The sequence below is a fragment of the Microcebus murinus genome, chromosome 18 (assembly GCF_040939455.1).
Source record: "Microcebus murinus isolate Inina chromosome 18, M.murinus_Inina_mat1.0, whole genome shotgun sequence".
Lineage (NCBI taxonomy): Eukaryota > Metazoa > Chordata > Mammalia > Primates > Cheirogaleidae > Microcebus > Microcebus murinus.
In genome coordinates this window covers 7704058-7717651 of record NC_134121.1, presented here as the reverse complement: position 1 = coordinate 7717651, position 13594 = coordinate 7704058, and the positions used below count along the sequence as shown (strand labels likewise).

General features: G+C 49.5%; 1 protein-coding gene across 4 annotated transcripts in view; it reads left to right on the top strand.

Annotated features, from left to right (window-relative positions):
- Window positions 1-6191: 6191 nt before the first annotated feature.
- Window positions 6192-13594, top strand: part of EPN2 (epsin 2) — an 88128-nt gene continuing 80725 nt past the window's right edge. For 2 of the 4 annotated variants that reach the window (XM_012747874.2, XM_012747872.2), the window contains exon 1: window positions 6192-6339. Coding sequence is in view for 1 of the 4 variants with exons in the window: in XM_012747875.2 (XP_012603329.1) it covers window positions 6222-6339 (118 nt within the window). In the remaining 3 variants the exon portion in view is untranslated. The remainder of the gene's footprint in view (window positions 6340-13594) is intronic. The other 2 variants (XM_012747875.2, XM_012747873.2) reach the window with 2 other exon arrangements.

Here is a 13594-nt window from a genome sequence, read left to right as displayed (position 1 = left end):
ATAAATTAATTGGACAACTAATATATATAGAAAAAAATGAAATGAAGGAATGAATACATGAAAAAAGAAAGATGAGAAAAAGAAAGGAAAGACTTTGGAGATTCTCTCAACAGAGGATTTTGCTTGAGACAACAAGGATGTAGGCTTTAATTAAGCTACAGTAACACCACTCTGACCCACGCTGCTCTGGTTCCCTAGCTCCTGAGCCAGTCTGAACAGGAGGTGTTAAAATTGTTTCTATGGGGTGACAAAGAGAGCTCCTGGCAGCTCCAGGCTTCCATGCTTCTCAGTGTCCATGATCTCAGAAGCACGAAGGGCCTCTTTCCTGCTGGTTGTAGCAAAAATCCTGGAGAAAGATCTTATTGGCTGGGCTTGAGTCACATGCCCATCCTTGAACCAATCACTATGCCAGGCAGATATGGCATTCTCATTGGCCAGCCAGGGATATGCCCAACCCTGAGAATGATAATGAGGAGGTGCTCTTCAAAGCTGCCTGTGTTCACTGCCTCGTCCTTAGTTATGAGGAGCGGTGAGAGCTTTGGAGAAAAGGCATTATGTAAATCCCAAGCAGAATTATAAGTTATTGATTGATTTAACAAAGACTGCAAGTACGAAAACCCGGAACTGTCAAGAAATTAAACGGAAACTATTTGAAAATGGGGTTATTGTAAGGAATCTGCATACTAACTAATGAAAATGCAATTCAACTGGCTGAGGGAAAAAAGGGAATTCATAAGCGTGGTGGGCACTGCTGGTCACCTGCCAGCATTTGTTCCCCTCCCATAACTCTTCTCTTGTTCTTCTCCCATAACTCCAGGAGTGAGCTCTGATTTGACTAAGCCAATTACCATAATTCTCCACACCACCCTCCCACAATCCAAATTCTTCCAATCAGAGCAAGCCTAGGGCATGTTAGTTTGCTGAGTTAAAAGAAAGAGACAATGGTCTGTTTCTGGGTGATGTGGCTACAGATGTGAGGCATGGATCTGCCATCGCCAGTTTACACCAATCAAGACATCGAGGCTGATTGTGAGACCAACCTGAGCAGGAGTGATATGCCATTTACACAAAAAATAGAAAAATTAGCCTGGCGTGCTGGTGCGTGCCTGTAAGTCCTCACTATTCGAGTCACATGAGCCCAGGAGTTTGAGGCTGCAGGGAGCTATGATGATGCTACTGCACTCCAGCCCTGGGAGGCATATGCTGAAGAAATGGAGCCAGAACCTTCATCTTACTGCTCCTGAAGCCCTAGCTCAGAAGCCTCAGCCTCCTGAGTAGCTGGGACTACAGCTACATAGCTCTGGAGATTTTAGTTAAATTAACTGATTGATTCCAATTATCATTTAAAGCAGTTTGAGTGTTTTCTATTGAAATAGTTCCAAGTGAAGTACTGGCTTTTGTGCTGAAAAGTACAGGGTGAAAGCTTCAGGCATAGCTGGTTGGAGGTGTCAATATCAGCAGAAACCCACCTTTTCTCTCATCTCTGCCCCTGTCTGTGTTGGCTTCATTCTCAGGCTGGCTCTCCAGAGTGGAGCTGCTTCAGCCTTACGTCCTGCTAGCTCAGCAACATCATGGGAAGAGAGGTTCTTTTTTTCAATGGTTTCTGTAGAAGTTCTGGGCTAGAGTCTCATCGGCTTGGCTTGCATCATGTGCCCATTCCTGAACCAATCCTCGTGTCCGGGGAGAGAAAGCTCTGGCTGATTCAGCCGTAGAGCTCAGAGGGAGGGGCAATCTCTCCCTTCAGCCTATTCAAATCCCTCTCAAGAGTTTAGTTTTGTTCCTTTGTGCTAAGTCAAAAGAAGAAAAAAACCACAACAAAGACAAAACAAAACAAAAAGAAGAGTTCAGTTTCCGAATCAGGCAGGCTTGGGTCTTCCACAGTTACCACTTTTTTTTTTTTTTTTTTTTTGAGAAGAAGTCTCACTTTGTTGCCCAGGCCGTGGTGTCAGCTTTGCTCACAGCAACCTTAAACTCCTGGGCCCAAGTGATCCTCCTGCCTCAGCCTCTCGAGTAGCTGGGACTACAGACATGTGCCACCATGCCTGGCTAATTTTTCTATATATATTTTTAGTTGGCCAATTAATTTCTTTCTATTTATAGTAGAGACGGGGTCTCGCTCTTTCTCAGGCTGGTTTTGAACTCTTGACTGTGAGCAATCCACCCGCCTCGGCATCGCAGAGTGCTAGGATTACAGGTGTGAGCCACGGTGCCAGTCCCACAGTTACCACTTTTTAGCTGTGTGATCTTGGGCAAATAATTGACTTTCTCTGAATCTCAACCATAAAATGAGGATAATGAGGGTCTCAACCTCTTAGAAATGTTAAAAAGGGGAAATGGAATACTCCATGCAAAGTATTTGTACAATGCTCACTACTTTGTCATCATTGTTTTTATTATTTCCTTCTTCCAGCACCTTCACTTCCAAGAAGTCTGCCCTGATTGCCCCCTCTCCATGAGCTATAAGGAAACTTCCTCCTGTGAGCTCTTACAGCTCTTTCTCTTGATTCTTTTTGTGGCGTCTCAGTTTCTGCTCATGTTCAAGCTGCTCAAGTTCATAACTCCCCTGTCCTTCTAGGCTTCCAGCCCTTAAAGAGGACAGGATGGCTCCATCTGTCTCTATGTCATAATAAGAGAACTGACACTAACACCCATCTAAGACTTTTACAGTTTCCAAAGCATTTTCTCCTCTACCTTGTCTTTTTTCAGAGACAGAGATCTCACTGTGTTGCCCAGACTGGACTTTGAACTCCTGGGCTCAAGTCATCCTTCTGCCTCAGCCTCCTGAGTAGCAGGGACTATAGATGCCTGCCATGCCCAGCTCTCTTCTACTTTTTCATCTGAACCAGAATGCAATCCTATGAAGTGGGAGGGCTTATTGTTCCTACTTCAGAGATGGGGAATTTGAGACAGGGGTGGGGTGGGGGGGCGCAGCAACATGGCCTATGTCAAGCAGCAAGTTGGTGGACAAGAATTTAGGTGTTCTTTTTTTGGAGACACGATCTTGTTCTGTTGCCCAAGCTGGAGTGCAGGGGCACCAACATAGTTCATTGTAACCTCAAACATCTGTAGACAGAGTCTCACCATGTTGCCCGGGCTAGTCTCAAATTCCTGGCTTCAAGCAATGCTCCTGCCTTGACCTCCCAAAGCACTGGGATTACAGGTGTGAGCCACTGTGCCTGGCCAGGACAAATGGTTTTGAATGTAGAGTTTAAGTCTTTGGTGGAGACTTCTGGGAGCCCCGTCTGCACCTGTACTAGGTGGGTTTTAATCATACAGCATGCAGTCTCTTCCTGTCTGCCGTCTGCCAATCTTTCTCCCTTTTCAAAGTCCTTGCCCTCTTGAAGCCCTCCTCCCCTAACCACAGACATCCCTGACCTGCACAGCCACCTTACTGTTCTTGTGAATGTGCCACTCCAACCAGCCCCCATCAGTCTGCCTCGTTTCCCATCTGGAACCAACCTCCAAATCCTTGGAAGGCCAGGTGAGCATGTCCAACTTATCCTGCACCCTCCTTGGCAAGACTGCTTATGCACTCTGGGCATGGCAGAACCTAGACCGAATCCCAGCACTGCCGTGTGCTGCCTCTGTTTCCTTATCTAACATGGGCACAGGGCTGCTGACCTCAAAGGATCCTCATGAACATGAATTGAGAGAGGAATGTGAGGGAGGTGACAGGCTTCACCGGCAGTTGGGGAGGATGAATGACTTGGAGGAATGCAGGAATGTCCCCTCTGACCGTGCACATGAGTGGTGGTCTTCCGGCCTCTGCGGGCCCTCCCCCACCTCCCAAGGCTGGTCCAATCTCGGGCTCTCCAACTCACTTCCTGTCCTACATGTTAGCCTACCATCTCTTTATCTCTACCTGGTTCTCTTTCAAAGCTTGCATCTTATCTCTGTGGCTACACACACTTGCTCGCTGGGCGGTGAAGGGCGTAGGCTCCGTATGCAGAAATCTTGGGTGGTCAAGCCCCTACATCTCTTCAAACCTCAATTTTTTGTCTGTAAAATGTGGTCAGCAAGAATGTGTACCTTAAGGAGTTGTGGTGAGGTTTTAGGCTAGCGCTGTTCAGTATGGTAGCATCTAGCCACACGTGGCTATGTGCATTTAAATTAATTTGCAAGTTAAAGTTTTAAAAACTCAGCTCCTCAGCTGCACTAGCCACATTTCAAGTGCTCACTGGCCATGTGTGGCTGGCAGAGAGAGAGGACATTTCCATCACTGCAGGAAGTTCTATTGGACAGCACCGGTTTGGAAGCACTCAAGCCTGCATTGCGCATTGGCTATGTGTGATAACTCTTCTGAAGTTGTAAACTAGGGGCAGGGATCATGATTGCAAGGCAAGTTCTGCTCTCCTTGAAGTTCCAGCTAAGAACTGAGTCCCAGGAGGAGTGTTGGATTGATTTGAGGTCATTCTCCTGGGTAAGGGTGGACCAAGTTCAAAATGGGAGGCTCCAGCTTCTGCTGGAAGGTACAGGAGGCATAATTCACACTCCTGGTGGAGGGACACGGAGCAGTGGGAGGGGCAGATAACGGTGGAGAGGGGTTTCTGACATGTAGAACTGCCAGTGTTGGACTTTTCAAAGGAAACGTGGCCATGGGGGCTTGCAAATGTGTTAGGCACTCTTGTACATGCTCTGCTCTCATTCTCTCTCCTTATCTCCTCTCTCCCTCCATTTTTATTGTGTTTTTGCCAGAGAAGGGAATTTTAGATCCCAGCTTGTGAGAACCATAAGGGATACCTTTGTCCATCTGGCTCCTTTAAAGGGAGGAGGAATCTGAGACTCAGACAAGTACGGCGACTTTTCTAAGGTCCCTCAGGGATCCAGGTCAGAGTTGGACTTCTGGACACAGCTTCCCTGAAGCCAGAGCTTGGCATAGTGTTGATGTCCCCCAAGAAACAGAGGTCGTGCCCTCTGCCCACATAGCAAGCCCTGGTTTATGCCCCAGACCCTGCTGTGCGGTGTCTCTGCTGACTCCCACACTGACTCGGGCAGGGTGGTCAGCTTGGAGATGCAGCCTCCAGTGGTGATCCCGGACAGGGCAGGCCCCAGGGGCTGTCGCATCTGGGGTTGTCTCTTTCTGTGCCCAGCGCAGGGCCTGGCACACAGGCGGTGCCCTGCGGGCGCTGGTTGAGCCAGGGGAAGAGGTGGTTCATGCTGCCCTGTGCGAGTGTAAGAGTGCGGCTGCATGAGGCTGCGCGCCCGCACGAGGGTGTCGGTGAACTTCAGCGTGCGGGTAAGCCAAGGGCTTCCAACTTTTTGGTGCCACGAACCCCTGGAGCAGCCTAGTGAATCCCGTGCACTCCCTCTCAGAGGTTTTGTTTTGTTTTGAGATGGGGGTCTAGATATGCTTCACCCGCAGGCCTAGAACTCCCGACCCGAGGGATCCTTCCGCCTCGGCCTCCCCAGTAGCTGAGGGTGTAGACGTGCTACCGCACCAGCTCCAGAGTAGTTTTTGAGTATATTTTATTGAAATATAACACATCTGCGGAAAAGTGCAGGAACCTCCAGTGTTCTTCAGCGCATTTTCACGAATCAAACACACGCGTAGCTTAAGAAACCCACGGCGACCAGCGCCGCAGCAGGCCCCGGGCCGCGCAGGCCGGCCTCCCAGGAGAGGCTCCATCCGAGCAGTCTCAAGTGCACACAGCAGGCGTGGGACAGAGCTCTAATGGCTGGGTTCCGTGTGCGGGCTGGCGGGGCGCGAGCGCGCGGGGAAGGGCCGCGAGTGCGTGCGGAGCCGGGGGCGTGCGGGGTCTCGCTGACGGGGCCGACGGCGTGGGTGTCAACTCGCCACGCTCTGCGAGGCGCTCAGGGCTGGGCGCCCTGGGGCTCCCGGGCGTGGGCTGCGTGCGGGCCGCGTGGGTCCGGGCGCGCGGGGGCGGGGCGGGGCGCGTGGGTCCGGGCGCGCGGGGGCGGGGCGGGGCGCGCGGGGAAGGGCCGCGAGTGCGTGCGGAGCCGGGGGCGTGCGGGGTCTCGGTGACGGGGCCGACGGCGCGGGTGTCAACTCGCCACGCTCTGCGAGGCGCTCGGGGCTGGGCGCCTGGGGGCTCCCGACGTAGGCTGCGTGCGGGCCGCGTGGGTCCGGGCGCGCGGGGGCGGGGCGGGGCGCGCGGGGCCGCGGGGGCGGGGCCGGCGCGCGGAGGGGCGGGGCCGGCGGGCGCGGAGGGGCGGGGCCGGCGGGCGCGCGCACGCAGCCGGCGCGCCCCCTCCCGGCCGCCATGTTGGCTGGTGTGTGGGTGTCAAACGGAGCCAGACGCGGCGGCGGCGGCGGCTCCGCGGTGTCCGGTCGCTCCCGCCTCCCCAGCGCCACCGGCGGCCGGACCCGGAGGAGCGGAGGTGAGCCAGGGCTTGGGGGGCTCGGGGGCCGGAGCGGGGCCCCGGGGCGCGACCCTTCACCCACCCAGGGCGCGGACGCCCCCAGAGCGCAGGCTCCCCCCACTTTAGCAACCCCCGCGCCCGAGCATGCACCCCTGTTGCCCCGGCTGGTCCCCACCCCAGGCCGGGGGGACCCTCTTCTTTCCAACCAGGCCCCGCCCCACCGGCCGGAGCATGGCCCCCTCCCCGTCGGACCCCTCTTTCCGTTGCAGGGGCTCCCCCATTTCCCTGTCGGGGAGAGCTTCGTTTTGTATCCTCGGAGTGTGGGACTCCCCTTGCTCCAGTCTTGGGTTGGGGGCCCCTTCAGCTGGCAACAGCCCCGCCCCCTGCCCGGGCCAGGGGCCCCTGCTTCTGAGCGCAGCCCGGTCTCCCGCCCGTCCCCGTGCAGAGCGCAGCCCGGATCCCTTCGGGAATGGGGGTGCGGTTGGGGGGTCCCCTTCTGTGTCCAGGATCCTGGCCCGTCCCCCTTTCCTCGGGGCTGTAGCGGCGCCCCCTCCCTCCCCAGGGACGAGGTTCCCACTCCCCAGCCCCCACCCCCACAGAACAGCGGGGACGGGGGCGGAAGAGCCAGGCTCCAGCTGCCTTTTGTTCCGCGTGGGACGGCAGAGACCCGGCCCGGCGGTCCTGCGGGCTCGTCGGGCTTGGCGAATGGGTGCCTGGGGCTGGCTCCTTCCGAGAGACCTTTCCTCTTTCTCCCCGTGGGGCGGCTCCCCCGAGCCCGGAGCGTTGGAAGAGGCTGGCCCTTCCTAGAGGAGTCCCTGCCAACAGGTTTTTGTTTGCGACCCGAAGTTGGCCGTGTGTCTTTGCTGGGGCAGCGTGAGCTCCCCAAAACCCCGCGAGGGGCCTGTGAAAGCCCATTCCTCCGCCAGGGTCTCCCTCTGGGCAGCCCTTTCACTGTTGCATGGGGACACATTTGAAGTCTGCTTGAAGAGCTGAAGGGGTTTAATTATCATTAGGGTTCACATGGGGGAAACTGAGGCCCAGAAATGTAGTAATTTGCCCAAGGTCACACAGGGATACTGTGTCAGTGCCCGAACTGGAAGGTTGGTCTCCAGGGCTCGCTCCATGAAATTTAAGAGGATCCTCCTCACTTTTATTTTTAACATTCACACAAGAAAATGGGTAGAAAAAGATGAGAAGTATGAGTTCCTTTTCATCTCCAGAAAATACCCTGTGACAGAAGGGACTGAAACGGGGTTAAAATGATCGAAAAAGGTGAATTTTAATTATCCACGCTCCCCCTCATTACATAATGTAATGAAGATTTGGCAGAAAACATGTGCATCTGGTACATCCAGATATGGAATGATAGATGCCGACAAAATCTTGTACTGAATCCTGTACAGCAGTGATTGAGTTTGCACTGATAATTAAGTTTTCCATCTGTATTTAAACGAATATTAAAGGGACTACAGTTTGTTTCTGAATGGTACTTGTTCCAGTGCTTGTATTTGGGACAAGTGATTGTGTTGGGGAAGCACACCTAGATATTTTCATCTTTAATTTATCTGTATTTTTACTTTCACATTTTTAAAGCTTGTTTGCCTAGTTTTAAAATTGGGATAGTCATCTTTACCAGTGTCACAGGGCTAGTTTGTAAGCATTGAATGAGGTATTGGTTATTAAAGAATTTGGTAAAGTGCAGATTACTGTAAGGCATGGTTCAGGACTGCCTCCCACAAGTCCCTGGACCAGGAGCAAGTTTGGGAGGTACTGAACTCCCCTGGTTTACAGGGGCTTTTTGCCTCTGAACCCTGAGCTGGACAGATGGGAAGCTCTGTGGAGCACTCTCCCAGTAAGGTATGTTGGGCCAAGCGCTAGAGATGTGAAGAAGTGCAAAACTTTCAAGTGATTAGCATCAGGTGTGCAGTCTTGAAAAATGACCCATCCTTGTAGAAGTTCTCTCTGGAAATGCACTTGCCTCTTACGTAACTGTCTTCCATAACGAGGTGCGGATTTCCCAAGAGTTGGGATTCTGATAAGAATCCTGCAAAATTAGTTGAAAAGTTTTGGGGACTTTGATTTGTTTTAATGGTTTGGCTTTTTCTGAACTTAAAGCAGGGCAATAAAACAAAATATCAGGAGGAGTGGCAACTTTCAGTTCTTTGCAGGGTAAAGTGCTAAGAGATTTACATACATGGAATTGTCATTGTCATAGTTTTAGGAAGTGCATTAAAATTTTCTAAGCTTTCTGGCAGTTGTTCTTATTGCTCCCCAGAACCTTCCTGTCATGTTGATGAGGTGTGATGATCATGGTTGTTGTCATTTTATGGCATGTGTACCTGGTAACCCCCAGCCTTGGAGAAGTAGAGGGCTTGGACTTGGGGAATTTGAGTTTGGGGAGGATGAAAAGACCTAGTTCTGTCTGCTGTTTGCTGGATTTTTTACTCATGTGTTTGATTTAACCAACTTTTCTTGTCAAGTCTTTCCCAGACAGCTCCACCAGGTTTGGGCCCCTCTTTCTCTGCTCTCCTTGCCTCATCACCCCATGCAATCTGTTAGTGTATTTATCACATTGTCTGTGTATCTGGGGCTCTTGTGACACTGTGACATCTTTGAGGCTATGGTCACCCTGTCTTTCTTCTGTAGTACCTAGCTCAGTCTCTGACACATGGTAGGTGTCAGAGACGCCTCAGTAAAGATCTGAAAGAAGTAGTCCCGAGGGCAGGGGAACATATTTTTAGGGATCCCTTCCTGCAGGTTCTACTATTCTGTCTTGCTCTTGCAAAAACCTCTATTGTTGGTTCAACAGCTGTGTGTGTCACATAGGTTTTGTCCGCGTCATTTACCGATGAGGAAACTGAGACCCAAGAAGCTTAAATCATGTGTCCAAGGTCACACAGCCAGTAAGTGATGAGGCTGGGATTTGAACAGATGTGTTGGACTCCAGGATACTATTGTTCCTGTTGTTACTTCATTTGAGGGCCGAGTCTCACAGGGCTGAAGACATGGCCTGCGAGTTAGGAACGGACTGAGTAACCGGGATGGTAAAGGTGAAGTTGAGGATGGAAGAAAAAACACTTTGTTTTCGTCAGTTGAGTTGTAAAATGACTTTATGTCCATCTGTTGAGTTTTTGAAAATTGACAAGCTTTCTGTTAAGTTCATCAATGGAATTTGCTTTCTTAATTGGTTTATTCAAGGTGTCTAAAAATAGCAACTTAGAAAAACAAATACTGTGAAATAAGCCTAGGAGCAATTAAGTGGTGTATTCAGCGACTTCCATCTATGGATGTGTTCGACGATACCTGTTTCCAGTCAGGCAGTTACGTTTTTGATGTCTTGAAATCTTGAAAGCTGTTTCAGCAGCCTTTTTCTTTTTGTTTTTTTAAAAAACCAAACACCAAAATTTCATATCAGCATATTACATAGGGATTACTGCCCATCTTTGAGTGGAAAACTGAGGCCGAGAGAGGTTAAATAAGTAACCTGTGAGGAACTAGTGCAGCCGGGATTCAAACTGACCTTTGTGTGATTCCCAGACTTGGTACCTTCTATTCCAGCAGCCTCTGTGGAAAGCCCCAGAGAGTAATGGGTATTCACTTAAATTATGGGATAAATTTGTGATCTGAAAATCACCACCAAGTTTATTTAGAAGGTTGAGGATTGTGGATGAGGAGATTTCTGGCTTTTTGCTAACCTTAGGATCTATGAACGCACTGTGGCTTGAATGTCAGTAACTTAATGGACCACTTTAGCTGACAGATGCTTGATTTAGGGTTTGATTAAAAAAAAAAAAAGCCTGCCTTCTTTGAACCAGATCTGCAGCATTGTTAAAATGCTCTCTGTACATGCATTGGATTCTTTCTGGTGACTCATTCCCAGTGTTCCCAGGTACTGGAGCCTGCTTTGTTCCTGGGCATAGAAAGGCCCTTTCCTGGTTGTTTCCTGATGGTCCTGGTCTAGGCAGAGTCTGCTGCACTTTCAAGCCCTCTAGAGACAGGTAACTTAATTCTCTTTCTATTCAAAGCAGTACAAGGAATTGAGCGCATGGAGGGCTATAAATTAAGGGACTCCCATCTTTCTTTATGGTAACCTGCCTGATAAATAGAACAGGGAAAAGCAGGCTCATCCTGAGGGATGGCTGATCATCTAGGGCTAATGCATGGTGTGGATTTAAAGGCATTTATAATTAATCACTTCTGAGTGCAGGCTTCATCCTTCCTCTCGTTCCTACCCCTCTTAGATAATGTCTTCCTCACGTCGCAGCAGCTCACTTGCTGAGAGCACCAAATGGTACAGACAGTTTGGCTATAAAGGCCATGTGGCAAATAGCTTTAGAATCACGTGTAGGTGCTAATGGGGCTCCTGGCTAGGTGGCTTTGGGCATTTTAGTCACTGAACTTTGGTTTCCTCATCTCTAAAGGGGGGCTGGTAATGACCACTTCACGAAATGTTTCTCAGATTCTAGTGTGCATCAGAATCACCCAGGTGACTTGTTAAAAATGGTGCTGGGCTCAACCCCAGAATTCTGATTCAGTGGGTGAGACCCTCAAATGTGCATTTTTAACCAGCTTGTAAGTGTTACTGATGCTGCCCATCTTGGGGACCAAATTTGGGAACCTTGGCCTAGAGGACTGAATGAGAAGTTGCGTAAGGTGTCTAGCACCGGCTGGCTGTGTAGTGGAAACTCAAAAATGACACTTCCTTTCTGTCTCTGAGATGCTTCTAAATATTGCTCTGAAGATGGTGGTGTGACTTTTGGAAAGGAAATTTGGGTTCTCAAAGAGATGTTTTCACTTAATTCTTTCATGACTATAAGTTGGACTGTGGTCACAGGGATTGTCACTATGTGGATTAATTGGGATGCTTTCCTTAATGAAGAGAATGGAAGATGTCAGTGGCCTTTGAAAGGCAGTCTCAGATTCTGTTGGAAAAGCAGGTCCATCATTCCTTCACATTGGGTAAGATGTTTGCTGTCAAGGCTTTTTAGAAATGTAACTTGGGGCCGGGCGTGGTGGCTCACGCCTATAATCCTAGCACTTTAGGAGGCCAAGGTGGGAGGATCACTTGAGCTCAGGAGTTGGAGACCAGCCTGAGCAAGAGTGAGAACCCATCTCTATAAGAAATAGAAAAATTAGCTGGGTGTGGTGCCGCTTGCCTATAGTCCCAGCTACTCAGGAGACTGAGGCAGGAGGCTCGCTTGAGCCCAGGAGTTGGAGGTTGTGGTGAGCTACAGTGACACTACTGCACTGTAGCCAGTGTGACAGAGCGAGAGTCTGTCTCAAAAAAAAAAAAAACCCAAAAAAACCAAAACAGAAAGAAATGTAACATGGAAAGTTTGGGGGAGTGGTGGTGTTGGGTCGAGCAGATGCCCATGGGGCTATTAGGGATGGACCAGTGGTGTTAATGTAAATCACTCTTCCTCCCTGCCACAATTCAAATTTAATCTTCTTTGTTGTTTAGAGTTTGGAAATTTTGTTTTTCTTCCAGTAGTAATTATCAACTTGTCCATCAAAACCAAATGTGTGTGTGTATGTGGGTGAACTCTGATGGTTTTTGAATATGTTCTCTGTACCAGGCTCTATGCTATTCCTTTTATGCACAGTATTTAATTTTCAGGGTGATCCTGTAAGGCCTGTCACCGTTTCTCTTTCTGCAGATGAGAAAACTAAGATTCAGAGGGGTTCAGCAACCTGCCCTAGGCCATGCGGCCAGTAAGTGCCCCAGCTGGTATTTGCTGCCACCTGTGTCAAACTCAGAACCACATTATTTCTGTTACCTCACTTTGCAGCTGTGCTAGGTGCTCCCCTTACTTCACTGCTCCCGAGCAAAATAGGTGTGTCTCAGATGGGCGCACTGAGGCTCAGAAGGGGTCAGCTTTGTCATGTGCACCCAACCAATGGCTGGTAGGACCTGAATTCAGTCCCACACCTGTCTGGTTTTGGAGCTTTATGAAGTTGTTTCTATGACAACGCCTCACTGCATCCTTTGTCGAGGACCACAGAAGTGAATTCTAAGACCCTGAGCTGCCTGCATGCATACAACAGGGACCTAGGGCTACTCCAGCTGGCTTGGCTCGGAGGAAGTTTGTGTGGGCTGGTAAGGGTTTTTGTGTTTGCAAAGCTGTGTTCTAATAATTGGCCAAATTGTTCTTTCAGGGAGGGGGCATTTCTTTTTGCTTTGTAATCCTGAAGCTCAGTGTACTGGTTCTGTACATTATTCATGGTTACTAAGGACTAAAAACCCTCTGGTAATGCTGTTGTTAAAACTGGATCAAATTCATACAGAACTTGGTAGTCTTAAAAAGTTACATATAAATAAAAATATAAAGTATCTCCTTTCTCAGTAGGCAATTAGCACGCGTTCTGGAGGGCGTGAGCACTTTTCCAAGGTTTGCAAACTGCCCGAGCAAGGAATGGTAAACAGCTCTGTGTCAGCGCCCATCTGCACCTGGGGGAGGCCCTGGAGGCTTGGAGTGGAGTTTGTTGTTTTGTAAACTCTTTTTTTTTTTATTTATTTATTTATTTTTTTTTGAGACAGAGTCTCGCTTTGTTACCCAGGCTAGAGTGAGTGCCCTGGCGTCAGCCTAGCTCACAGCAACCTCAAACTCCTGGGCTCGAGCGATCCTTCTGTCTCAGCCTCCCGAGTAGCTGGGACTACAGGCATGCGCCACCATGCCCGGCTAATTTTTTATATATATATCAGTTGGCCAATTAGTTTCTTTCTATTTATGGTAGAGACGGGGTCTCGCTCTTGCTCAGGCTGGTTTTGAACTCCTGACCTTGAGCAATCCACCCGCCTCGGCCTCCCAGAGAGCTAGGATTACAGGCGTGAGCCACCTCGCCTGGCCTGTTTTGTAAACTCTTTAAGGCTCTGAGGTGAATACATCAATGTAAGCAAAATGTTGCTGTTGAAAGGCTGGCCTCTCCTCAAACACAGCGTCATAGCAGTAAAGGAATACAGACAGGCTAACCTTCACATTTTTTCTTGAAAGCAAGTCCTCCCTGAGTGACTTTGATACTCAGGGCTGTCCTGGGATATAATGACTACTTTGGATCAAAAATTTTCAGAATCATCTGGTCAGAAAGAATTTTTATGCCACTTTATAAGAGGCAGTCTGGGACATCATTTCAAAGACAGGTTCATGAAATACGGCAGAATATTTGAGACCAGTGTCAGCCTGGAAAATATGCCACACATGGTCTTTGGAGTCAAAATGATGGGTGTAAGTGAAATGCCATGTTTCTTGTCACCAATAACAGTCTAATTGAGAAA